Source organism: Amphibalanus amphitrite, unplaced genomic scaffold, assembly GCF_019059575.1.
Source record: "Amphibalanus amphitrite isolate SeventyFive unplaced genomic scaffold, NRLGWU_Aamphi_draft 000254F_arrow, whole genome shotgun sequence".
In the NCBI taxonomy this organism is placed as follows: Eukaryota; Metazoa; Arthropoda; class Thecostraca; order Balanomorpha; family Balanidae; genus Amphibalanus; species Amphibalanus amphitrite.
Genome location: NW_024881749.1, coordinates 672,560 through 697,676, shown reverse-complemented (window position 1 = coordinate 697,676; position 25,117 = coordinate 672,560). Strand labels below are relative to the sequence as shown.

Here is a 25,117-nt window from a genome sequence, read left to right as displayed (position 1 = left end):
GAAAATACACAAAGCAATAGTTTAAGTTTACAAAAATGCATCTAAACAGAAAGCAAAAATTTGCGGCTCAAATGCTCACTTTAAATCTGCCTATTTGATTGGTTCAGAAACGACCTTGATGATTGCGTCACAGATTTTAAAATTACACAATGAAAATATTGTGCCTTGATCGCTCACGATTTTACGGCTAATTATGGCGCGCGTGTAATATACACACTGCTGGGAGTTCATATGTGTCGTAGTTCCCGCATTTTATTTGCGAGCTTTGAGGTTAAAGATTGTGTCAATAATCCTAAGCAGTTATTCCCACCAGTATGTCTGAGTCGCTGAAGGTAGAAAGATTCATTCGGTGTTTATAATATATTTGAAATCCACGGTAAGTCGCTTTTGTCTACAATTCGTTTTAGTGCTTTTAGATGGCTTTGATCCGTTCACTGAACACCTTAATCATTATTTGGCTGATGCACCTGTTTGAGCCTGTCCTGTAGCTCAGATGGTAAGAGCATTGGGCTTTCAGTAGTGAGACGAGAGCCTGGGCTGGGGCTGGGCTTGAGTTGCCTCAGCACTAGATATTTGAAACTCCCGATTTGGATGGCCTGCGGTTGGTAGGAGCCGCCTCTGCCAGTTTAAGTCAGTTGAGCGGGACAGGCCATAGCATGATAGCTACTTTTGAAGGGCAGGTTAAACTTTGGCATCTAAATTCTTCTGTTACCTTGGAATTATGAGTTTGGATGGTAGGTAGGGGTTGGGGGTCTATGCAACAAGTACGTGCTAGCTTAGACTCCTGAGTCCGGCTATGTAAATCCATCCATTCAAAGGTTTGAGTTTAAGTAAATATGTGTTTTTTGTTTTAGGTAGCAACTAGCAGGTAGTCAGTTCAAGACAAATGCTCTTGAACTGACTAAACAGTGGTGATTATGAAGCATGCCATAGTTTACAAGTGTTAACTTGTGCCATGCTGGTGATGAGTTTTCCATGGCATGCTAGGGGATGGGCATTTTCATGCCCCTATCTAACTCCTGGACTGAGCACATAGCTACACCAGGTAAGTGACATTCAAAAGAGCAATAAAAATGATGGGGAAACCAAAAATACCTACATGGATAATTTTTTTCAGGCTAGGTCAAAGGTACTGTCAGAGGTATTTAAAGGTCCAAGTTTACCTGTTTCAACATTTTTTGACAAACTGTAGCATAACTTGAGAACCACTAGAGCTACAGTACCATGAAAAAGTGCATTTGATTACTCTTTTAACATTCTTATGTTAACATGTCCCCAGATTTGACCTAAGATCAGTGGTTTGCCTAGCCTCCAAAGGGATAAACTCTAAGAATAGCAGTTTTTAAGAAAAATGGTTTTCAGTAACAACCATTGACTGAACAAAGGCTCAACATTTTGCCAACACTGTGTTCCTCTTGGCTCTTGCCAAGATGCATCAAATGATCTAAAATTTGACCTTGGAAGGTCATTTTGAAAATTTGACCTCAGGATAAGGTCATGATCTGAGCAAAAAAGGTCATATTGCATGTTTTGTATTCATATCATTGAGCTGAACACATCAAGGTGCACCTTCAAGCTAGAGCTAGAGCAATGAAAACATGTTTTCATTGCTCTAGCATGACTATCAAAGGTTATTATAGAAATTGCTGGGACCTGGATGACCTCGGGCACAGAAGGGGTCATGACTCACAGGTGCAATTTTATTATTAAGTGTGTCATTTTTACCTGTAAATCGATGTTTGGGAGTGTTAAAAACGATGTCACTCCAAAAGAGGCACATTATAATTTTTCTTCCATTGACTTATTATGGAGAAGTCACAAAATTAACCTGGCCTTAGGTCTTTGATCTCAAAATTCTGTGATATTATTATTTTTTTTACATACTTCTACTCTTATCAATTGTCAAAAGTTTTAAAGCGACCATTCAGTTGGTGACTGGTGTAGCTATGACAAGCAATGGAACTTTTTCGGAGCTATAGTACCTAAGGTGACATGACGTGACTTGGTGACCTGACTTTGATCGACCTGTGTCTGAAATTTTCACAACTTGTGCAGAAAAGATGTATTATGAAGTGTACCAAAAGCAGAGCCCCTCATCTACTGGATTGAAGATTTTCTGATTGGTCGATCTCTGTCTGTGTCAGTGAAAGGTGTACTGAGCAAAACTCGCCCCGTGTCCAGTGGGGTCCCACAGGGCTCGGTCCTTGGTCCGATTTTGTTTTTAGTTTTAATTAACCATATTGGTAGCAGTCTCGCATCTAGTCACAAGATTTTCGCTGACGATCTGAAGCTTTACATGAAAGTTGCCCACAGCTCAGCAGACGCATATGACCATGCCTCCTCGCTTTGTCAACAGGACATCACTGCCCTGCACCGTATTTCTTCGTCATGGGACCTTCGCCTGAACCGTGACAAATGTGTGGTCATACGTTTTCAGAGCAAGGCTCAATCCCAATCTCTTCCACCTCCAGTGTATGACATCGATAATTCCCCGATTCGAGTTGTCCCCTCCCATCCGGATCTCGGAGTACTGGTGGACTCGAGCCTCAAATTCCACGACCACATATCCGCTACTGTCCACAAGGCCGCAGGTCTTTCTCAAAACTTCCTGAGGAGCACGGTGTGCCGATCTCCGGACTTGATGCTGACACTTTTCCGTACTCACATAAGACCAGTTATCGAGTACTGCTCGTGTGTGTGGCACACTGGGTACCTGGGGGACCTGCGCGCTCTGGAGTCGGTCCAGCGTCGCTGGACCAAGCATATCGCTGGCCTGTCGAGTCTGGATTATCGGTCCCGGCTCTCATCGCTGAACTTGTATTCAACTCAAGGCAGACTGCTAAGGGCTGATATGATTCAGTACTGGAAGGTGTTCCATGGCAAATGTGCGGTGTCCCCCGCTGACTTGTTCACTCTACCTCCTCAGTTAGGCATGCGCGGACATTGCTTTAAGATTTTCCATTCCCGCTCGCGGACTGATGTCAGGCGTAGGTCATTCTCGGTGCGCGGTGTGAGACTATGGAACTCCCTCCCGGAGCACGTCGTTTTGGACTCATCGGAGCCGCCTGCCCGTGGCGAGCCCGCGCACCAATCTGGTGGCGAAGTGCTCCGATCTTCCAGTCGTCTCCACCAAAGTCTACAACCTGTCTGCAACCTGCGACCTGCTGCGTCCCTGGGCTGGGCCCAGGGACGCTGAACGATGATTAACCGGGCAGGCCGCGCCGCGCCGACCGGCCCATGCGGCGGGGAAGTCGCACCCGACCGCAACGGGGCCCAGCGAGCGCGGCCTCCCACCCGGCGACATCACCCCCGAGACGGACAGCCCGGACCTCACAGACCGGACCCACCTGCCACCCCAAGCCGCGAACCTCGATCGACCAGACAGCGACCAACCGGATCACCGAAACAAGACCTCACCATCTTCCAACTGAACTGCAATGGACTGCGGGCGAGGGCAACGGAGTTGGCAAAAAGGATCGCTGACGAGAGGCCACACGTGGTCGCCCTCCAGGAGACAACCCTACCGCCGGACCTGCCGTTCCCGGCGGAGCTCCTGAGACTCGGCTACACGGTCGCTGTCCGGGCGGACGAGCCGGTGCAGCCCGAGCGCAACCTGGACCCCCCAGACCTGGGGCCGCCTATCTCTCCGGTGACCGACCGGACGACGCGCGCGCCGGCCGTCCGGGACGGGCAAGCTCGGGACCCGGCGGAGGCCTCGAACCCCCCTCGGCCCGGCGGACCGCGACCCAGGACCTGTCGCGCCAGGGGCGAGCCGCCGGAACGCCGCTGCCGGGGTTGCCGGAACAAGAGAGCCTGCACCGACAAACGAACGCCCGGGACCCCCGACCGTGATGGGGAGCCCCCGGGGACGGAGCGAAGGAGTGTGACCTCTCCGAGCCGCGAGCGCAACACGGGAACCACTCCCCCGCCGCCCCTGCTCGGCCCGTACCGTGACGGTACGCGCCTGGAGCGGGCCAAGGGGGGCGTGGCGATCCTGACCCGGAACGACCTCGCCTTCGACCCACTACCGGCACCATACCGACCCGAGAGAGACTGCTCGACCTACATCGGAGCCGTAGCCATACACACATCAGACAGGACCATAAACATCGTGAACATATACAGCCCACCGGCTAGATGGATGGAAGGACAAGGAACCCAAGAACAGTCACTCGAGCTCACCAGACTCTCGCCCCCAACCAGCAGCATCATCATGGGAGACGTAAACGCCCACAGCGACTCGTGGGATCACCACCAGCGTCCCTCACATCTTGGCCTCCAGATCGAGGAGTGGACCACGGACTCTGGCTTGCTGATTCTCAACGACGGCTCTCACACCCGCGTCAACCCAGCCACGGGCGGACTCTCCACTCCCGACATCACTCTGGCCACCGCTGATGTCGGAGCGACGGCGGAGTGGAGCACTCAACCGAACCTCGGGTCCGACCACCTTCCGATCAGGACCACCCTGACCGCCGACCTGCCGCCGACCCGCCGAGGCAGGGGGAAGTTCTCCTTCCGTAAAGCAGATTGGACGGGATTCAGGGAGTCCCTGGAAAAGAAGATGTCTGAGATCAACGTGGACACCCCCATCAACCAGCTCAACCAACAAATCACGAAAGCCATCACGTCGAGTGCACGGAAACACATACCGTTTGGTAACGGCAGAAGCGCGAAGGGCCCCTTCTGGAGCGATAAATGCGAAGAGGCAGTGAAGGCGAGAGATGCAGCCCTCCGGACGGCCACGCAACCATCCCGCACCAGGGCCGACATGGAGGCATACCAGCAGGCGCGAGCCGAAGCCGACAAGGTGATCACCGCCGAGAAGAGAGCCCACCTGGACGAGACGCTGAAAAACCTCAGACCGGACGCTGACCTGTGGAGAATCATTCGAAACCTAGACGGAAGACGGATCCCCAAGCCTAAGGAGTCCATCCAACGAGAGCAGAGGGGCCCAACCCCGCCCTCGGGCCCAGCCGTTACCGACAAACAAAAGGCGAACCTCTTCATCAAGGAATACGCCGCGGTCTCCCGGATCAAACTGGACAAACACGCTGACCGACAAATCAACAAAGAGGCTAGACGCGCCACCGGCCCCTGCTAATGCAATGGTCTGAAGACAGGACTGTGCTCCCCTTTCTCCAGGAGAGAGCTACAGAACGCCATAGGCAAGCTGAAGCTCGGCAGCGCTCCCGGCCAGGACGAGGTGTCCAACGAGATGCTGAGACAACTGGGCCCGACGGCGGAGAGGATGCTACTCCACCTCCTGAACACGTCATGGCGCTCCGGCGAAACCCCAGCAGCCTGGAGGCGAGCCACTATCGTACCAATCCTCAAGAAGGGGAAGCCCGCCAGCGCCCCCGGTAGCTACCGGCCCGTCTCCCTGCTCTCCTGCATCGGGAAACTCGCGGAGCGACTGGCCCAACGGCGACTCCAAGCTTGGCTGGAAGCCCACCACAAGATGGACCCTAACCAAGCCGGCTTCCGCAAGGGGCACAACACTAACGACCAACTGATCAAGATGACTCAAAGCATCTTCGACGGCTTCGAGGCCAAGAGCCCCAACCGATCCGCCCTGGTGCTGCTGGACTTCCAGCGTGCCTATGACCGCGTGTGGCACGCAGGACTGGCCGCCAAGCTGGCCCGTCTGGGTACGCCCGCTTGTGTAACCAGGTGGATCATGGCCACACTCCGCGACAGACGGGGACGGGTGCGGTGGGAGACATCCTTCTCGGACAGCCGCCTGTTCCCCCAGGGTCTGGCCCAGGGCTCCGTGCTGGCCCCCCTGCTCTGGAAATTTTGACCTCAGGTCAAGGTCATGACCTGACCGGAAAGGGTCATGTTGCATATCAGTCGATCCGTATCGTCGAGCTGAACACATCTAAGGCGTTTTCATCGCTCTAGCATGCCTCTATCAAAAGTTATTTGCGAAAAACTGTTAGATACCATTCGTGACCTAAGATGACCTCAGGGCATAAACAAGGGTCACGGACACCATTTTCATTTTTCATGTTCAGTGTGTCTAAACCACTTGTAATTCGGTGTTTGGGAGTGTTTATAATGTCTTTCGTCCAAAAGAGGCGCATTTCAATTTTCTCCCATTGACTTTTATAATGGGGAGGTCGCAAAATTGACCTGACCTTAGGTCATCGATATCAAAATTCTGAGACATACATTTTGTACATGCTATTGCTCTTAGCAATCGCTGAAAGTTTCAAAGCGATCGGTCACTCGGTGTAGCTATGACAGACATTGAAACTTTTTATGAGGTGAGGTCACTTAAAGTGACCTGGTGACCTGACCTTGAATGACCTTGGTCTGAAATTTTCACAACATGTGTAGAATTGATGTATAATAAGGTGTACCAAAAACGGAATTTGGAAAAAACCACAAGGGGGGGGGTGTTCAACCCCCCCCCCCCCCCCAGCAGGGCGCGGGTTAACTGGCGATTGTTTAATGCGGAGTGATCGAAAAGAAGATGTCAATAGCTAAAGTTGCAGCTGCAAGGGTGACGATACATATAAGCTACATTCAAAGTTTCATTGTAGTCTGGCTAATCATTCCTAAGCTTCAGAAGCAGAACATACCCATGACTGAAACCCCACTTTACTTCTGCTGTGGACTGTACCTGTCAGATTCTAAGTCCTTGATCATTGGCTGTTATCCAGCCCAGGTCAGTGAGCGAGATGTCAGGAGTAGCTGTACCTCCTGCTGAACCTGGTAAACCGCCTGAATGGAAATCTTAAACCTGTACCTCTAGAATGAATGAAAATCTTTTGAGATTAGGGGTATTATGGGGTCCTGATTCTGAATTTCACACTAGTTGTGTTCAGGGGTGGACAATTGTGCAAAGCTGGGGTAGTTAATGCATTTTATCATATAGGGTTATATAACTTGAAGTTGTCGGTCCCTGAAGTATTTTTATTTTATTTTGATGAAAACAAAAGCCTTTGTACCCGCCTGGAATCAGGAGGGGGCCCCGTTTCCAACACTGGACTCCGGTGCCCGTCAGTGGCTCCGTGGCGGTCGCCGCTGGCGGAACTCCGAGGCCGGAAGTGCAGGAGCCGATAGCCGTCGGCGCTTCCGGTCCGAGCGGCCGGCGTCCGCCGCGACCCGACAGCGCTCTCGGGGCGTATCGGGGTTTGTCTGAGCCGGGAGACTGGGAGTATCGTCTCACAGGGGTCGGTCAGGTCCGGTGGTGTGTAACTAGGGGGGGGGGGAAGGGGGGACAGTCTCGCGACCGGTCGGCCCCATGACAGACGATCCAGTGGTCGTGTGTCCAGTGTCACGCGCTCCCAAAGTCGGAAATTGGTGACCTGCTCACTGCTCAGCAACCCTCAATGCCCGCTCATTGCTCATCAACTGTAAACGATGGGGCGGGTCACATATTTGAGCATTTGATGAGGACATACCTAAAGAGTATAGCGTAGACCCGATAGCGTAATCCACAGCGCTATTTCGCTTCAGGTGGAGTGCTTCTGGGTACAGGGAGCGAAATATATGACCACGCATTTTGGTGACATTATCATGTCTTTTGTTGTTTGCAAAGGAAAAAGGCTGCTCAGTACTCATTGGTTTATTCGATTGGTTTATTTTTTATTTATTTGATCGTTATTGGTCAAATGAGGGGATGATTTGAGCTTAATTTTGCGGTTGAGCTGTTCTCATATCTAAGAGTAAGTCACCCCATCATTATCACCTTTTCTCAGTTAATTTGCTATTATTTTTGTGCGTTCTTAGACGTGGTGCTGGTACAGGCGAGACCTGAGTCTAACTCCGGGCACGCCTCCCATCTCGTCAATCTCTCCATTTCGGGTCGTTTTACGCGTCAAAGTCCATCGTTGACGCCAGCTCCGTCTATTATAGTTGAATAATTCGCGTGTCGGCCGCTGGAGAGCGGCCAGTGGCGGTAAATGCATGTCGCCTGTCGCGGCTGTCCCCGGTGGGACGCTATTCCTGACGGGCCGCCGACCCGCTCCTCGTCTTTGTATTGGCGCGGCGGCGACAGTGGCGCATCATCTGCCCGCAGCCCCCGGCTGGGCTAAACGGCTTCCACAGAGCCGCGGCCGCCTCTGTTCTCCGCGTGCTCCCTTGATCTACACGACGCGCCGTTCCTGGAGTTTTCTGTGCGCCACTGGTGACCCAGTCTGGGACCTAGATCAACACACCCCCGCGGTCCGCCAACGTAGACATGTCAAACCGCCACCCGGCGGCTGACATCCGCCAATGTCACACTCGACATTACTGCTGATAATTGCCCACATCACACACCACATACCCAAATCACATCACATCACACATCAGTTGATAGGTAACTGCCCACATTACACTCGACATCAGCTGACATCAGTCCACATTGCTTGCCTCCCGCATCATCTGACGTTTGACCACGTTGTCTCTGACATCATCTGACTTGTTTCCACCTAATAGCTGGCATCTGTCCGCTCTAACCCGACATCAGCTAACATATGTTCATATTGCTTGTCCCCGACATCAGCTGACATCGGTCCACATTGTTTGTCCCTGATATCAGCTGACATCTGTCCACATTGTTTGTCCCTGATATCAGCTGATTTGTGTCCACATTGCTTGTCTCCGACGTCAGTTGACATCTGTCCACATAGCTTGTCCCCGACAGCTGACGTGAGTCCATGTCTCTTGTCCCCAACATCAGCTGACATCGGTCCACATTGTTTGTCCCTGATATCAGCTGACATCTGTCCACATTATTTGTCCCTGATATCAGCTGATTTGTGTCCACATTGCTTGTGTCCGACGTCAGTTGACATCTGTCCACATAGCTTGTCCCCGACATCAGCTGACATGTGTCCACATTGCTTGTCCCCGACATCAGCTGACATGTGTCCACATAATGACATCAGCTGACATGTGTCCACATTGCTTGTCCCCGACATCAGCTGACATCTGTCCACATCACAGCTGACATCAGCGGACACCGGTGCTGTCCACAGTACCGTCGGCAGTGTAGTGACACGGCCGGCACGCTATAGATAGTCGGCGCGCCGTCTCCGCGACTGAGCGCTGTCCGTCGTGTGTCCGTGTGTCGACAGGCGGCGCGCGGCGCGCCAGTCGGCCGGCCGGCCGCGCCGCGTGCTGGCGGCCCGCGCAGCCGCGCCATGGCCGACGAGCAGCGCTACATCGTGGACGTGTTCGTGGGCGCGCTCAGCTCTCACTACGAGTCGCTCAGCATCCAGGCCAGCAAGGCCACATCGGCCGCCGAGATAGTGCTGTGCATCGCCGAGAAGCTGCAGCTGCCCGAGCCGGCCGCCTTCGAGCTGGCCGAGGTGGTCGGCGACGAGCACGGCAGGGAGTGCAAGGAGCGCCGGCTGGCCGGTGACGAGCGGCCCGTGGCCGTGCAGCTGTTGTGGCCGCGCCAGCAGCAGCAGCATCAGCAGCAGCACAGGTGAGCGGCGCCGAGAGTCGGCCGGGGCGCGGGACACATCAGATAGGGCGCGGGCTACATCAGACAGGGGCGAGGGCTCCCTCAGACAGGACTGCGGGGCTCTGGGGCACGGGGCGACCGTGACCCGGCGACCACGGTCACCGCTAGGCTTTGTCGTGATCTGTACCACCTGATTAGGTTTGTGTGCGCTGTGTCTGTTTTGCCTGTGAGTCATGCGTGGACTGAGTACGATAAGTGAAGGTCGATTGCCGACAAATATAGGCCTACTGGTACCGCCCCAGTCAGTAGATTTGGATACACGCCATTACTTACACGTTGTACACGCTATACCGGTCTTCATGCGACACCACGGCAGCTAACTGCGACCTCAGGCTCGGAACAATACTGGGCGTCCCGCAGTCCAAAGCGAGGACAACTCGGTCGGTTCTGTAGCCGTTTGATAGCTGCCTTATCCACTGTTGACCGGCGAGGATTGTTGAGATTGGAGAGAGGGGTTCGTGGCGGGGAGGAGAGGCAGAATCAAGTACCTATCAAGGGAGAAGGTAGAGACGAGAGCAGTGGCCTTTTGGTGTCGGGGGAGCGAATAGGGACGATGCGAGAGACAAGCTCAGGTAGGATGATTTTGCCGCTGAATGGCTTGTGCGCTGCGGCTGTCGGCAGGAGCTGTATCTTCCGGTGATTGTGGAGGCGCTGTAGCCTGGAGGTAGCTGGAGCCGGGTCTGGCTAAGCGCAGTGTGCTCAGACAGAGCGGTCTGTCTCTGTACCGCTCAGAGGGTCGCGAGTGACCAAGCGTCGGTGGCCGGCCGCGTGGCCCGTGCCAAAATATGACAGCCCGTTGTCAGAGCGGCGGGGCGCCATCCGGGCCCGGCTGAGTTTCGTCAGCTGGGAGCCGAGCAGCCAGACTGGGTCCGTGGCACTCGGCGCGTGAGCGACAGATGTCGACTGAAAAGGCTGGGCTGTCCACGGAAAAGGGACCGGGCTGTCCACGGAAAAGGCCAGAGTGCCCGCAACTCATGGACAAGAGGCCGGGCTGGTCACGGAAATGGGCCTGGCTGCCCACGGAATGATTGGAGGAGAGTGACTATGAACTTATGAGTGACCGTCAAATTTAAGTTCTGTACAGGTATTGATGATTTATTTCTTATTGCTTAGTGCTTGAATTAGGACTGGCTTTGAATAGGGACTAGCTTTGCAGTTTGCACATTTTATCATACATTGCAACATGCGAAGTTGCGTCGTAATACAACTGCACGCAACTCTGGCCACATGACAAAGCGTTACGCTGAACAAGCGTGTGGTGAGCGCAGCAAATGTCTGTACAGCTTCTTCTGTCACATTGTACTCTGGTTTTGAGGAAAGGCTCTGCTTTGACTGCAACTATGGCGTGGCTCCTTCATTCCTGGTCACTGTGAAAGAAAACAAACAGGAAATTAGGTGCATACGATGTCGAAAACCTGCCTGCTCCTTTTTGTGTTTACTGTCACGCTATGCTGGAAAGTATCACGTGCTTTCGATCTAGGGGTGCCTGCTGATTATTCGTCGCCCTTTTTGGGTCTCTGCGGCGCTGTGCACGCTGGTGATTTATGTAATCGAGGTGCGTCACAACCGGCTGCCCCCAAAAGGATTGTCATTTACCTCGCCTTGTAACCACCGTGTAGCCGGCCATGTAGCCGTGCCAGATAGTCACGCTGTGCAGAGCGTCTGACGTACGGCCTTTCACTGTCACAGCGCGGTGGTTCTTATGGGGTGAGTTTTCCATTAGACTCGTGCGACGAGGTGAATATCGTGAGTCGCCGTTCCCTTACCTTGCTCAGAATAGCCCCCTTAATAGGGACTGGAACGACGAGAGGACGCGGTCACGATACAGGGACACTGCCGGGTGTAACAGGTGTCTTGTCGGCCTCATTGGTCGGATGCCCTGTCTGCTTTTGCCATGTCATGCTCGTCCGAGCCTGGTCGGTCTGTCCCGCCACTGTCGTGAACGTGCCTTGTCCCCTTGTCGGCTCGTGCCGTTCCATCACCTCTCAGACTGCGACGGAGGGACACCGCCGCCTCTGTCCAGGCGAGTTGACAGCGCGCGCTGTCGGCGCCGTCTCGGTGGCCGGACACGCACCTGAGTCCGTCCAGGCCGGAGTTGGCACCGGTCGCCGCAGACGAGCAGTGGCCCCGCGAGCGACGGCGCCGGCCCGACCGGAAAACCCACTTCAAAGCCGCTGTGCGGGGATATGTGGACCACTCTCTGTGCAATGTGGCAGGGCCGGTCTGGCTGCGATACTCCAGTGAATGAAATGTTAATGTCCGTAACTTCATGGCAGTCAACACTGAACAGCCTGAATCAAAGCAGCAAACAATGAAGTGCAACAACAGAAGGGGCTAATTACTGTTTGTGAGAGGCCTGATTTCACCACGATTCGTTCCTCGTGTAGAGTTGCTACTGCTGGCGCGACCTTTGTATGGCATTATTCGCAGCTGGTTTGGTGCTCCGACTGGTTTTAAGGCAGATTATCCAGCGACTGATGCGTGTGCCGTCGCTGCTCCAGATAGCGCAGCTCTAAAACAAAAGCCGCTAACCCATAGCATGCCTTCAAAGTCAGCCCGCTCCCGTGCCGGTCTGATGAGGTTCGGCTGCTCTGGCTGCTTTTTTCACCGTGGGTACCGTGGCGGAGCCAGTCAGCTGATCGGATTAGATAGGCGCTGGCTGGGGTCGTCCTGCCCCTGAGGTCGGCAGTCGGCACGTGCCTCTGGGCAGTGTGTGACCGGTCACTCTCCCCTGTCACTGACCGGCTGACCCACACTCTGGTGTGGGTAGTGTGTGACGACCCGCCTGCGGCAGTGTCACTGCCTAGCCGCACCGCACCGGCGGCGACCGTTCTCCACCAGTGCCGTATTAGCTCAGTGCTACGGAGCCAGGCGGCGTTACGCAATGCTGACGACGGCCCGGCCAAGGGTAACGCGCCGGCGATTACCCCCAGCCCAGTTTGGGGGCACGCTGATGCGGCGGCCCACTTTATATGCACACACACACATACATTTGCGAGCATTCCGATCGCCTCGGCTGGGTCGTTTGCTACGGTGTGTGTCGACTCGGGCTGTGTCAGTGATTGCACTGTGTTGTGACTGTGTTAATCCGGGTCGTCTGATACGGTTCTCTGGTCACCGGGTCACGGCGTGCACTGTCGCAAAGACTGCCTGATAGTCTGTTGTGCCGATAACCATTGTACCGGTGGATTAGTATAATCGCCCGCGCCCGCCGCCGTGCCCACTCGGGTAGCTTGGTGACCTTGTCGAGAGTTGAATGCGTTGACCGGGAACGCTCCTCTGGCTCGGCTGCTCGCCGCGTGCGTGATTCATATCCTCACCCTTCCCTACCCTAGTGGCCGGGATTAAGGGAGCTAGTGACTGTCAGTTCACGGTTGGGAACGGAAGTCAAGCTGATGTGTGGTCTGGGCAGGATGACGGATGCCCGCGACCGACCCCGTGGAGGAAGACAGGGGATGTCACCTACTTCCAGGACTAGCGCGGTAGGATGTCCATGGACTCTCTGCTGTTCCAGTGACCATAGGCTATACAGGTGCGTCACCGTCTCTTTGCCGATCCGCTGGGCCGCCGCGCGCCGACCGACTCGCTCGGCCATACCGCAAATCTGATTTGCCGACGAGTGCGCCTGTTGGCACCGTGTTCGCACGCGCCAGTGCTGTCCGTGGGAGCGGCCACGCCTGGCGCTCGTGACGGCCGGGAAGTTGTTGGGTGTCTGTGATGGACGGTATGGAGCCATGTGAGCGGCTGCGGCCGACTCACTTCCGCGGGCCGCGGAGCTCGGAGCGTACAGGAAGCCGGACACGGTGAATCGGAGTCCGCTATCGTGTCCGTATGTAGCAGAGGAACTCTGACCAGCTGGAGGTCAGCGGTGACAGTCCTATTGTCTGGTCAGAATGACCATTCCACAGCGAACGTCGAAACCTACCGGCTAGCAGATGACCACTGTCAACGGAAGAACTTCGAGTGAGCGAAGAGCGTCCTGCGATTCATTCTCCTCTGGGTTGTTTGTCCACGTGATCAGCTCTGGCTGCGGACGATTCAGCTTCGGCCATTTTGCATGCACGCGGTAAACGCCTCGTAGCCAGCTAATTGTCTTCTGCCGTCCGTGCGGCCCACGCAATGTTGTGCTGGGCGTGGCTGTTTGTTCCAGTGCCTCAGCTACCACCCTCTCCACGTCACCGGCCGCCGCCCCTGTCAGCCGCCACTTGGCTGCTCCTCCCCGCCCGCGGCGCCCTTTGAGCTGCCGCCGCGCCCGCGGTCGGCCGCGGCAGCCCTCTGAGATGCCGGCGCCCGTCGCTGGCCGACCCTCAGCGCGCAGGCCATCGGCCAAAGCACGCACACCGCTCGCGCGCACGTGCACGAAAATCGCGCAGGACACAGCGACCGTTTCGTGGTGCGATGAACGGTGAGAGGGGAGGGGAGGGTGGAGAGTGGTGCACCGTCACAAGTCACAACTCACAACCTGCCGCACCTGCGGCCGGTTCAGTGCCTCCCATCGACGAGTTTTTGACTCGAGTCGCCTTCGTGAAAGGTGAACACCAGGCGAACCTATGACGTGCGGCTTTTGGTACGACTGAGGTGGGGCACTGACTGTTTCATTGGGCTTGGCCAGGAGTTTTGTGGGCCGATCTGTAGCCGATTATGATTCAAACTTCCGTTGCTAATTATGAAACGCTGACGTGATCAATGAAAAACCTTGCATTCTTTTACGTAAAATATTTTGCGGGAATGTTTGTATCCGGTGTCTTCTATCCAAATGCCGGCCTCCTTGCTGATACTTTCCTTTAGCCAGGCAGCTTGGTCCAGTTGCCTTTATTTTTGCCGTGATTTGTTCCTTGGTAGGGAAAGCCGACTTTATAGATGTTGATATGAAGCTCTTGTAATGTGATGGCGCCACATCTTTCTTTGTTGATAAATTGTTGACAGCGTTATCGCACTTTCTGTCGAGGCTGATAACCAACCGTCAATTGTTGTTCAATCAATGGCGTCACTGGATGCTTTCCCGTCCGCACCTCTGCTGCCCTCGTCTGTGTGCAGTCTCGCTGATCTCTGCTCTCGTCTGTGTGCAGTCTCGCTGGTCTCTGCTCTCGTCTCTGCGCAGTATCCTTGGTCTCTACTCCCGTCTGTGTGAAGTCTCAGTGATCTCTGCTCCCGTCTGTGTGAAGTGTCGCGGACCGCCGCCCCCGTCTATTCCAATTCTCTCGAGCCGCCGCGCCCATCGCGTCGTCTCGCCACCTTGGCGGCCGGTATTCGGGGACATTGGCTGTTTTGTCAGCTGTCAGTCTCCGAGGCCCGGTATTCCCGTATCTCGGACCGCCATCGCCAGCGCGGCTCGCGCCGCCGCTCCTGGCAGGCACGCGCCGCTCTCGTATCGGCGGCGACGGCGTGCGACGGCCGTGTCGCCCGCTCGCGCGTGCCCGCGCCGCTCCAAAATAGCTGCACAGCCGCGCGCCCCCGGGCCGAGTGTCATTTTCTTGTTGCCAGTTGACGCGCGCACCGTCCTGATGCAACAGAAAGCCAAGCGCTGCCAAAAACTGGGGAATGGAAAACCGAGCACGGCCTCCGCTTCCGTTTTGGTTTCCGTTTCCGTCTCCGTTTCGGTTTTCGCGTTCGTTTTTCCTGGTGTGTCATTCCGGCGCTGCCGTTAAAAACTGGAGGCTTAGCGGGCTGCCTGCCTCACCGCGGCTGTCGAAGGAGGAGGACGGAAAGAAATGGATGCGCGTCACCCGATGAGCTTTGTGTGCCGCTCCCTGCTCTCGGCAGTCGGCCGTAAATTTCAGCCGACACGCCAACGTCCGTGCCAGAGCTACGACACCAGCTCTCCGGTTAATTCCGCTCCGATCGCAGTTAATTTGTTTTGTGCGGCTTTCCGCGGCTGCCGTAAGTACTCCTACGTCAGCCACCACTCAGCAGTCGCTCTTCCGGTGACCTGTCGACCACCTGACGGGTCTCTGCAGACCGGGCTGAGGCTCGGAGCGGCAGTGCGCCGGCCGGCCGCCGTCGCCGCTGGCTGCTGAGGGTCGGTGTGACGTGCCGTCGCAGCTGCAGCCGCCCCCGCCGCCGCCGGGCTGCCGGGGCTGTGTCACCTCACCGGCCGGCAGTGTGCCGCTGACGCAGCCCGAGCGCGGCCGGCCGCAGCCGCAGCGCGCCGAGCCTGCTCGCCTGCAGTAGAGGCCGCGGCGGCGGCGGCGGTGGTGTGTGGCAGCCGAGCGGAGAGCTCACGGACCGACCCGTGCCGGTGGCAGCCGTCTCAGTGGCGGCCGACTCGGACCATGTCCGGTGGTGCGCCGCGCTGACTCGCTCCCGTGACTCGGTCCTGTGAGCCGCGCGCGTCATTCGATCCGCCCGTGAGCGCGTCCCGTGCCGTGACGCAGTGCCGTGTGACGTACCGCCGTGACTGGTGCCGTGACGCCGGCTCGTGACGCGGACCGTCGGCGGCCCGGCCCGTGGGAGCGGCTGACCGATCGTCGCACCATGGCCGTCTCTCCGGACGCGCCCGAGCTGCTGGCCTCTCCCAGTCTGGCGTTCCGCGTGTGAGTACCGCTCGGCGTCCGCCGGACCCAGTGCAACACCCGCGTGGGAACTCGTGCAACGTAATATATCGTACTCGAGCTGTGGCTATATGTTCTGTAGAAAATGACTGGTTCCCGTTCTGGTCATAAGCTATCCTTTTTCGGCCTTCTCATCTGTTTTCGGCTCTTAGAACTTTGGCGCTGACTGAGTCCTATTCCTTGTCCCACCTCAGCTCTAGCTCCAAACCTAACTCCGCCAGCCGCCTTATCCCGTAACTCAGCTCTCATCTTAGCTCCTGCTCTGATCCTAGCTCTGGCTTCTACCCCTAGTTCTACCCCAGATGGGACTCGCGCCCTAGCTCCATCTCCGTCCCTCCTACCCCAGCTCCCCGGCTGAAGGAGCAGCCAGCTGCCGCCTTGCCTTAGCTGCCGGGATCAGAGAACTCAGCCGCCCTGAACAGCAGCTGACGCGTCTGTCGGCGCCGGCGCGCACGTGCGGTGCGGCTGGCGCGGCTGTCAGCGGGTTATCGTGCTGGACAGGCCGCCCGAGCAGCCCCGCCACGCTGCGGGCTGTCAGTGTGCGTGAGTGGTTCATTAGGAGAGTCAGCACTGGGAGGTTATACAGAACACTGGTCCTGTGTAGCGGAACGGAGCGATGTATAGCGGAGCTATTTGTAAAGATCGAGATGTATAAGTTCTTGCCCAGCTTCTTGTGGTAGGGGAGAGTGGGGTAAGATGCCCAGGGTGGGAAAGACGCCCCACCCCCTCTAGCGGCGAAACAAAGAATCGAACCTGGAAATTAATGTTCTTAGCGTAAAGTGGAAGACTGCCTTGTTAACTGCACAAAAGTTTGCGAAGCTCAATTGGGCAACGGCTGGCTGGTGATTGCATGTTTTTTATTTGCTGCTTTCAAAAAATATTTAGGTGTCAAAACTTTGTAAATATCAAAGAAGGTAAATAATTTTTGCGTCGTTTGCTATAGTCGTGATACATTAACATGCGTGTACTGTGTCCCAAACAGTTTGTTTCAGGATGTAGTTTTATGGCTAACAAATTATACTGATTTAATGTTACTTTGGTACCTTGGGGTAAGATTCTGATGGGGAAAGACGCCCCCCTAAATCCGTAGGCTGTCCTTCAAGCAGCCCGTCAAATCATTTATTACATACTTGTGATCAGAGACAAAAGCCGATCTGGGACTATTGAGAGTCCAGTACGGTCGGGTGCTCCCCATGCCGGTCTCTCGGCCCACACAGCGACTTTTTGGGCGGCATCTGACTCTGAGAGCCCTCACGACGGCCTCTGTGGGCCCCATTATTGGCTCCAGGGCCCCTCGCGACATCCTTTGAGGGCTCCCACGTTGGCTCCACGGACCGCGCTGGCATGTGAGGTCCCCACGATGGGCTCAAGGGCCCTCAATCATCATGAACGAAGACCTATAAGGGCCCCACAGTGGTCTCCGAACGCCACCACAGAGACTTGTTTGGCCGCGCTGGACTATGATGGCCCTAACGATGACCTCTGAAGCCCCTTATCGACTACTTTTGAGGACCCTTACGATGACGTTTGGTGTCTACTGCAGGCTCGAAGAGACTACTGATTCGTTCAGGCGATTCACGTGCCCATTTATGTCACTTATAGTGCAGGGGGGCATCTTCCCCAACGCCAGGGGGCGTCTTTCCCACCCTGTTGGGTAAGACGCCCCCTTTCACTTCTTCAGGAAAATGCTTAATAGCAAAAAAAGTTATTATATTTCAGGCACGAAAGTGTGATATCTTTGGAGAAAAATAATGTCGGTTTCCGTTGAAACTCCAAGTTTTTGCTTTCCGATCGTCATTTTCGAATGATATGACATAGCAAACCCCTGGGCATCTTTCCCCACTCTCCCCTAAAGGCAATTTGCTCGGATGATTCTTGCCCCAGCCGGGAACTAAGCTCCTCACAATTGGCGGCTTGCGGCAGGGCAGTCAGTGTGCACATGTCTCCCCAATATTGTTGTGTGTGGCCCTCAGAATGTCAGCCCCAACCGACCTGACCTGACCTGACCTAACTCAACCCGACCCGATCCGACACATCCGGATCCGACCCGATCCGACCCGATCCGACACGTTTGGACACGACCCGACCCGGCCTGACCCGACCTGACCCAGTTGGACTCCGGCGCCGTGCACGCGCTGCCCTCCGCCCGTGGACCGGATGTGTGACGTGACACACGCTCTGAGTCACCCCTCTCGTGACCGCGGCACCTCCTCCAACTAACGGAGCCTCCGCCAGCGATCGCCCACGCAACCGCTCATCCGAATTGTACGTAATCGCTCAAATTACGGACCGGCACGGCCGTGCGGCCGCTGGACCGCTCTCATCCGCCCTGAGCCGCGCTCCGGGAGCCATGTGTCATCGGGGCGTTTGGTCGTCTCATTACGGCAGCCTTGGACTCATCTGCAGCGTCGTTAGGCTAGCCCCGCGGCCGCTGGGCCCGCCGAGAGTCAAATATACAACGCCGTTTGAATGTGGTGGCCTGCGACGTGCTCTGGCTGTGATGGCTGGGACGGCGCTGCTCTGACCCAGGCCGAGCGGTTGCGAGACTCGCTGGGCGGCGGAACCAGCGACCTCGGGCCGGGCGGTGAGGCTGTCCGGAACGGCTGCGGGTGCCGGAACAGGTGACCTCAGACCGACTCGGTGTCTCGGTGCCGCCGACCCGTCCGTGTCGCCCGCTTTCACTGACCGGGCACGACCGGCCGGTCCGCCCCGGGCGCCCGACCGGAAACGTGGGATTACAGCCGGAACGGGCTCGCGGTCTCCAGACTCGGTCGTTCGTACTTGTTGCCTCGCGTAGATGAGATGTGGATAGGTTTGGCTCACATGAGGTGACCTCGGCAGTCGGCAGATATGAATGGCTTGGTCTGGGACGGTGGACTGGTTGGGACGACTGCACTGGGTCGGTCTGGTTTGGTTTGGTCTGGTCTGGTCTGGTCTGGTCTGGTCTGGTTAGATGAGCATTGTAAGACCTGACCTAGCCTTGGGCCCCATCACCTCACGGAACAACATTGATGCTGGTGGGTTTGATCGCGTAGCCGGGCTTCCTAGACGCTTGCAAGCCGTCACTGGCGTACGTGTTGTACCGGACGGAATTCCTCGGTCCGTAAAATTCCAGTAACGGGCTCTGTACAAAGGTGGTGCGGTGCGCGGGCTTGCGTGTGAGACACCGACTCCTGTAGGCTCCGGCCGACACGTGGAAAAGTCCGCCGCGTCACGGGACACGGACGGACGGACGGACGGACGGGTATCGGACGGCCAAACAATGGCGCTGGCCGGCCCGTGCCGGCGGCCAGACGTGCCCCGGCGCCCGCCGGAGCGGCGAGTAACACCGCAGCCTCGTGCTTTATGGGCCGGGAGGAGGTATTGGCGCTCACGTGGGCCAGGGGCACGCGCCGAGCTTCCCAGCAGCGGGGGCGGAACTCGGCGAACTCTGCCCCGCTGAACTCCGACTTGCAGTGCTTTCTGGGATGATGGTCGCTGCCCCGTCGCAGATGGACGCTTCACTGTCGCGGGGGCTCTCCCCTCTAGCTGGACTGTCCGCTGACCGCACTGCTTCCCAATGACGTCATCCCGCTCAGGGAGCCGGTCACCGGTGACGTCACACGGCGGATGTCCGGCCGGCCGGCCTCTCCTCTCCTCTCCTCCCCGCTCTCCCTTTCCTCTGTGTCTGCGCGTGACGTCAGCGTCTGCACGCGCCCGGTCCGGTCGCAGCGGTACTGCAGTGGAGACAAGTGGCCCGGCGGGCGCACCGTTCACTGATGAATGACTCACAGCCGGCCGGACTGGCTACACCAGCGGGGACCGTTCGCAAACCAACTGAGACGGTACGGTGCACACGGACCAACTGGAACCGAACACGGGCCAACTGAGACGGTATGGTGCACACGGACCAGCTGGGACCGAACACGGGCCTAGTGCGACCGACGGCACCCCGACCAACTGAGACAGTACACGGCCCAGCTGACTGAACGCTGAGCTGCACCGAAGCCTATAGACAACGGTAGAGTATAGTGTCTGACAGAGATGTGAGGACTCGGTTCGGTGCCGCGCGGACTCGGACCGTGTCGGCTTTGTATCGGCGCTCTGTCTGACCGACTTCGGGCGGCCCTGGCGAGGTTGCAGAAAAACCGCTCGGCCGCACTTTCCTGGTGATGCAAGTGCAACGGAATCACGTGGTGAAACTGAATATTGGTTTTGCTCGCCGCTGCAGTGATAAGGTGAAATCCTTTTTGCTGAGTCGCTCATATTGACTCACTAGACTCTAAAATGGAACACCAGCTGCAGTGTCTATGTCTGGCACAGTTTCACACCGTTGTATTCGTCAGTCGGTCCAGCCGACCGCCCATGCATGTCTTGGTTCTCGAGGGCTGACCTCCAGCAGTCCCTTGTGGTGACTCAGCCAGACGCAGCTGCCCTGCCATCGGCGCTAATCGCGTGGATCGGCAGCCGTCCAATGTCGGCCCTCTTCGGCTGGCAGCTGCGGCAGCTGTCCAGTGCCGGCTATCCCCGTCCCGGCGGCTGCGGCAGCTGTCTGAGGAACTTCTCGCCCCCTAGCGCCGCTGTAGGTGCCCATACTCGGCAGGCAGCTGGTCGGATCGACCGGCCCCCTCGGCCACATTTGCTCCTACACGGCAGTGGCAACTGAGGGGAGCCGATGACAGGCTCGGCCGGGTGACACTGCAGCCTCACAGGGGAACACCGAGCGGGTGACGCTGCAGCCCTGTGACTGTCTGACCAGTGACTGGATGACGCCACAGCCCTCGCCGTCTGACCAGTGACCGGGCGGCGTGCCGTGGCGACCCCGCCGCCGTCCCTGGCCGGCCGTACCGTCGGCCGGTGACTCACTCCCCACCAGTCGGCCTTTTCCGGGACGGAGCCGCCGCCGCACCGACCGGTCGTAGTCACGGAGCGCGCCGAGCCACTCAGCTGTGGAGCGGGCCGGACGAACGGTACAGTGATGGACAGACGACCCCGGCCGGCTCCCACCGCGACCGGTCACTAGTCACGGCCGCCGTGACAGTCCGTGACGCCGTGACGGCTCCCACGGCGGCGCCGCCCGCTCCCAGGGGACCGACGGTGTAACGGTGCGCCGCCGCCGTGACCGGGCTCGGCGCGCGCGAGGTGTGTGGGAGGGTCGCCGGACGACGGACACGTGCCTCAACGCGGCACTGCGGGGGAGACGTACTGGTGGGGGTGGAGGGGTGACCGCCGAGAGGTCAGAGACTAAGGACCGATCACTGGCGAGCGGTTGATGAGAACAGCTCTCATTGACATCGTCACATCACCGCTGGTTGTATATGCTTCGTGGCCTGGGTCGCATAGGCATGGTCGCATAGTTTGGTTGGATATTCTATAAAGAGTGCGAGTCGTTCGAGGTAATGTAAATCAAACTTTTAGACGGCGGTCAGTCGTTTGGACGCCGTTAGGAGGTTGCTGAACTGTCGTGAGGTCGTGCGTTCGGCTCATTTGGTTACATAGATCCCTGATTGACTCCCTTCTTCTATCCCAGTCCTGTGCTTCTTGCTGCTCTCCGCCGCGTTTTCTCAGCGCCATGTTGGTGCCGTACTGCTGTCGTATTGGTGCTGATGCCAGTGCCGATGTTTGTTCCGCGCTGTACCGGTGCCAGTGCCGGCGCTCTGTGCCGACCGTCGGGGGCTGGCCGCCGTCCAGCGGCCGGGGCGGAAAGTTCCCGTGCCGTGCTCAGCTGGACGTCGGCCCGGTTCGTTCGTGAGGCCGGCCGCCGAGCCTGGGTCGCCGGCCGTTACTTTCCGGCCGCGGTGGACCGGCCTGCCGAGCGGCACCGGTACCGCTTAAACGCCCACAAACGACACCAACGTGACGAATGGGCTGGGCCGGGGCCGTCCAATTTGGGACAGACAGAAGGGTGTGTCCGTTCAGGCACAGACGTTTCTCACTGCCCATGTATGGTTGTTGTCGCGCGGTGCGCTATATTTGAGCAGCAGGTCCGCTGTGCTGCGTTCTATATGTGGTGATGTGGGACTGTTGTCACGCCGTACGGTACATCTGAGTGTTACCCGTCTCCGGGCGGGTGGGGATATTGGCGAGGGGCGGGCCAAGGTCGTTGGTCGCTGTGTTTATATTGCTGAGGCCATCTGCAGAGTGAGTCAGGCGCGGCACACGTCACCCTCTCAGCTCGCGTACACAGAGGTCCTGTGTGCTGTGTGTCCTGTGTAGTGTCACTGCTCGGGACGGCAGGGTACAGTCACCCCCTCAGCCCGAGTACACAGACTCGGGCGCGCGTAGTGTCACTGCCCGGTACTGCAGGGAGCGCCCTCCCCCCCCCCCCCCCAGCCTTATACAGACACTCTATGCCCCGCCCGCCGCCTTGTTCTCCCGGGACGGTCACCCCCGGAAGCCTCTGTCGTTCCGTCGCGCCCGGTCTGGTCTGTGTAGAACGCACCGGCGGTTAGCAAACAGGCACACAGCGCGATGGTGTTGGCTGTGTGTGTGTGTGTGTGTGGGGGGGGGGGGATGTACTGCTCACCCGCTCAGTGCCGTGTTGGGGTGTGCGGTGCAGGCTGGTCGGGTAATCAGTTATGTGTGTCAGGCGGTCGCGTGACCTTGTAACTGTTCAGTTTGTTAGCTAGGTATGACCCAAACAACGGTCTTCAATACAGGCGATCTCCAATGTTTCACGTGCGTCTTCGTGATGTCTGCGTACCACATGCTTTGTGTCAGTGCGTGTGCCATCATGCGTGTCTTCCTCCGTTTCTGACGCTCGCCGCTCTTCGCCCGGCAGACTGTACCTGCGGGACAAACTCTCTGACGCGCTATGGACGGAGAACCTGTCGGCCGAACCGCAGATCCTGCGGGACTACTTCTCGCGCTTCATGTGCCAGCCTCGGGACCGGGAGTACCCGGACCTGTGCCAGCTGCCCGACCTCACCGAGGACACGCTGCTGGGAAACCTGCGCGCCCGCTTCGCCAGCGGACACATCTACACGTACGTCAACTCGATCCTCATCGCGCTCAACCCGTTCAAGTTTTACCCGATCTACAACCCCAAGTATGTGAAGCTGTACCAGTCGCGGCGCCTGGACGAACTGCCGCCGCATATTTTCGCCATCGCCGACGCCGCCTACCAGAAGATGCTGCGCGGCGGCCGCAACCAGTGTATAGTGATCAGTGGCGAGAGTGGCAGTGGTAAGACGGAGAGCACCAACTTCCTGCTGCACCACCTAACGGCGCTCAGCCACAAGGGCGCGCTGGCGTGCGGCGTCGAGCAGACCATCCTGGCCGCCGGGCCCGTCCTGGAGGTGAGTGGACCGGGTGAACAGGGGGTTCGGCTGGGCCGGGAACTGTGCTGGAGGTGTGGAGGGGGTCGGGTTGAGGGGATACGACTGGTGCTTCTATGACAACATGCAATTAATGAATAAGCCCTCGTAATATGACACGGTTCCATCATCATTTTGATCGGGCTGCATGCCACTGCCCGTCTCCAACGTCTTCGTTTGCTGTGAATAATGAACAGAAGATCAGTTATACACTAAATTGACATAGTTACAAACTAAATCATACGTAACTGTATCTTAGTAATATTTCAACATATTTCCCAAGACATCTTCTATAGCATAATATCGTAAATGAAAGAACATTAGCGAAATTCGTGGGAGGTGATAAATTTGCAACCTGACTACCGATCTGTTAATGTCCGTCGGCTGCCGGTTTCAGCTTGCACTACTCCAGAAGAAATGTGTGCCGTCTGCCAGACAACAATCTCGCTCATCTTCATATTACCAATGTATTTATTTTGCCGAGTGATGTGGACAGTTATGGTGGCGCGCTGGCAGCCGGTGGCTTATTGCTGACGGCGCTGTCCAAACCTCACAGCTCACCGTCCCGGCCGGCCGGCGGGCGGCTGTCACCCGTGATAGGCCACCGGGCGTGTCACGGGCGGGGTGGGTGCCTCCGTGACCGGCCCCGTCCACACTGCCCACTGTCCAGAGCTGTCTGTCCCGGTGGGGTGGATGGCATACTTGCCGCTGGTGTCAAACAGCAAAAGAGAGACTCCCCTGCTGCAGACGGAGAAAACAGAGACTCCTTTGCCGTAGATGAACATTTAGCACTGGCCAGGTCGGAACTGATCGCCGCTGGCTCTAATCGCTGTTGGGGAGTTTACCGGGGGCTATTGTTTCGTGTGATTCACTAGATTTCTCACCATAGTCTAGTCTCGTCGGTGTCCAATAACAACACTGCCTGATAGTCACGGAGTGAACAGGGACGTTTCATAGGCTGACCGCTGCCGTTATAGCCTCCCTGTTTGACTGCTAGTGACGGAGCGAATAGGGACGTTTCAGTGTCAGATAGCTGCCCTTACTGCCTTCCTGTTTGACTGCTAGTGACGGAGCGAACAGGGACGTTTCAGAGTCAGATGGCTGCCCTTACTGCCTTCCTGCTTGGTCCCTAATTAAGCCTGACAGGTCACTAGGTGCGCGATGGGCATACTGTTAGCGCCAGGCACCTATGTGTTTGGTTTGGCCGCGCTGCGAAGTTGCAGTCTGCACAATGGTGCCGCGTTTTTTGGACGTCATGGCTCACAGTTCAGTAGCTGTTCCGGGGCTGCATCGGGCCTGTCCACCTTTAACGCAGGTTTCATTGTTATACTGTACCACGGCAGTCGATGTGGAGCCTGCTGTCCCTGGCTCCGCTGAGGCGCACTGTCGCGAGCTGTGAGCGCCGCAGGGTTGTGCTTGACTCATGAGTCGAGTCAGAAATTTGACTCAACTCTGACTCAAATGAGTCAGATTTGAGTCGAGTCGGATAAAATGTTGAGCTGTTGAGTTGAGTCAGAGTTGAGTCGGACAAAAATATTAAGGTGTTGAGTTGAGTCAGAGTTGAGTCAAAAACATTTAGGAACATGAGTCAGCTGACTCAACTTTCTAGAAACAATATATAGTATAAGTTTTTCATCCTCCCCATGCTTAACAACTTAGGCCTGGCCCTCCTGCCGGATTTTTTCACCCCCCCCCCCGCTCAACAACTTTTTTATCTGAGTCAATTTTGAGTCAACACACTTGACTCAACAAAAAATTTGAGTCAAGTTTGAGTCAACTCATATTTTCATTGAGCCGCTTGAGTCATG

At 56.8% G+C, this 25,117-nt stretch overlaps 2 protein-coding genes across 7 annotated transcripts in view; both read left to right on the top strand.

The window, feature by feature from the left end:
* The first annotated feature begins 160 nt into the window (after window positions 1–160).
* The window catches only part of LOC122386505 (unconventional myosin-IXAa-like), a 65,733-nt gene continuing 40,776 nt past the window's right edge, over window positions 161–25,117 (top strand). For 2 of the 6 annotated variants that reach the window (XM_043375767.1, XM_043375766.1), the window contains exons 1-3: window positions 237–376; window positions 9,072–9,424; window positions 22,775–23,291. In XM_043375767.1, coding sequence (XP_043231702.1) covers window positions 9,138–9,424; window positions 22,775–23,291 — 804 coding nt within the window. In that variant the 5' untranslated portion in view covers window positions 237–376; window positions 9,072–9,137. Of the gene's footprint in view, window positions 377–9,071; window positions 9,425–15,586; window positions 15,997–22,774; window positions 23,292–25,117 lie in introns of those variants that run through there. The other 4 variants (XM_043375765.1, XM_043375764.1, XM_043375768.1 and 1 more) reach the window with 4 other exon arrangements.
* On the top strand, window positions 4,214–5,803 carry LOC122386496. The gene is made up of 2 exons (XM_043375743.1): window positions 4,214–4,878; window positions 5,146–5,803. The coding sequence occupies exons 1-2, from the start codon at window positions 4,214–4,216 to the stop codon at window positions 5,801–5,803; spliced, it is 1,323 nt and encodes a 440-aa protein (XP_043231678.1).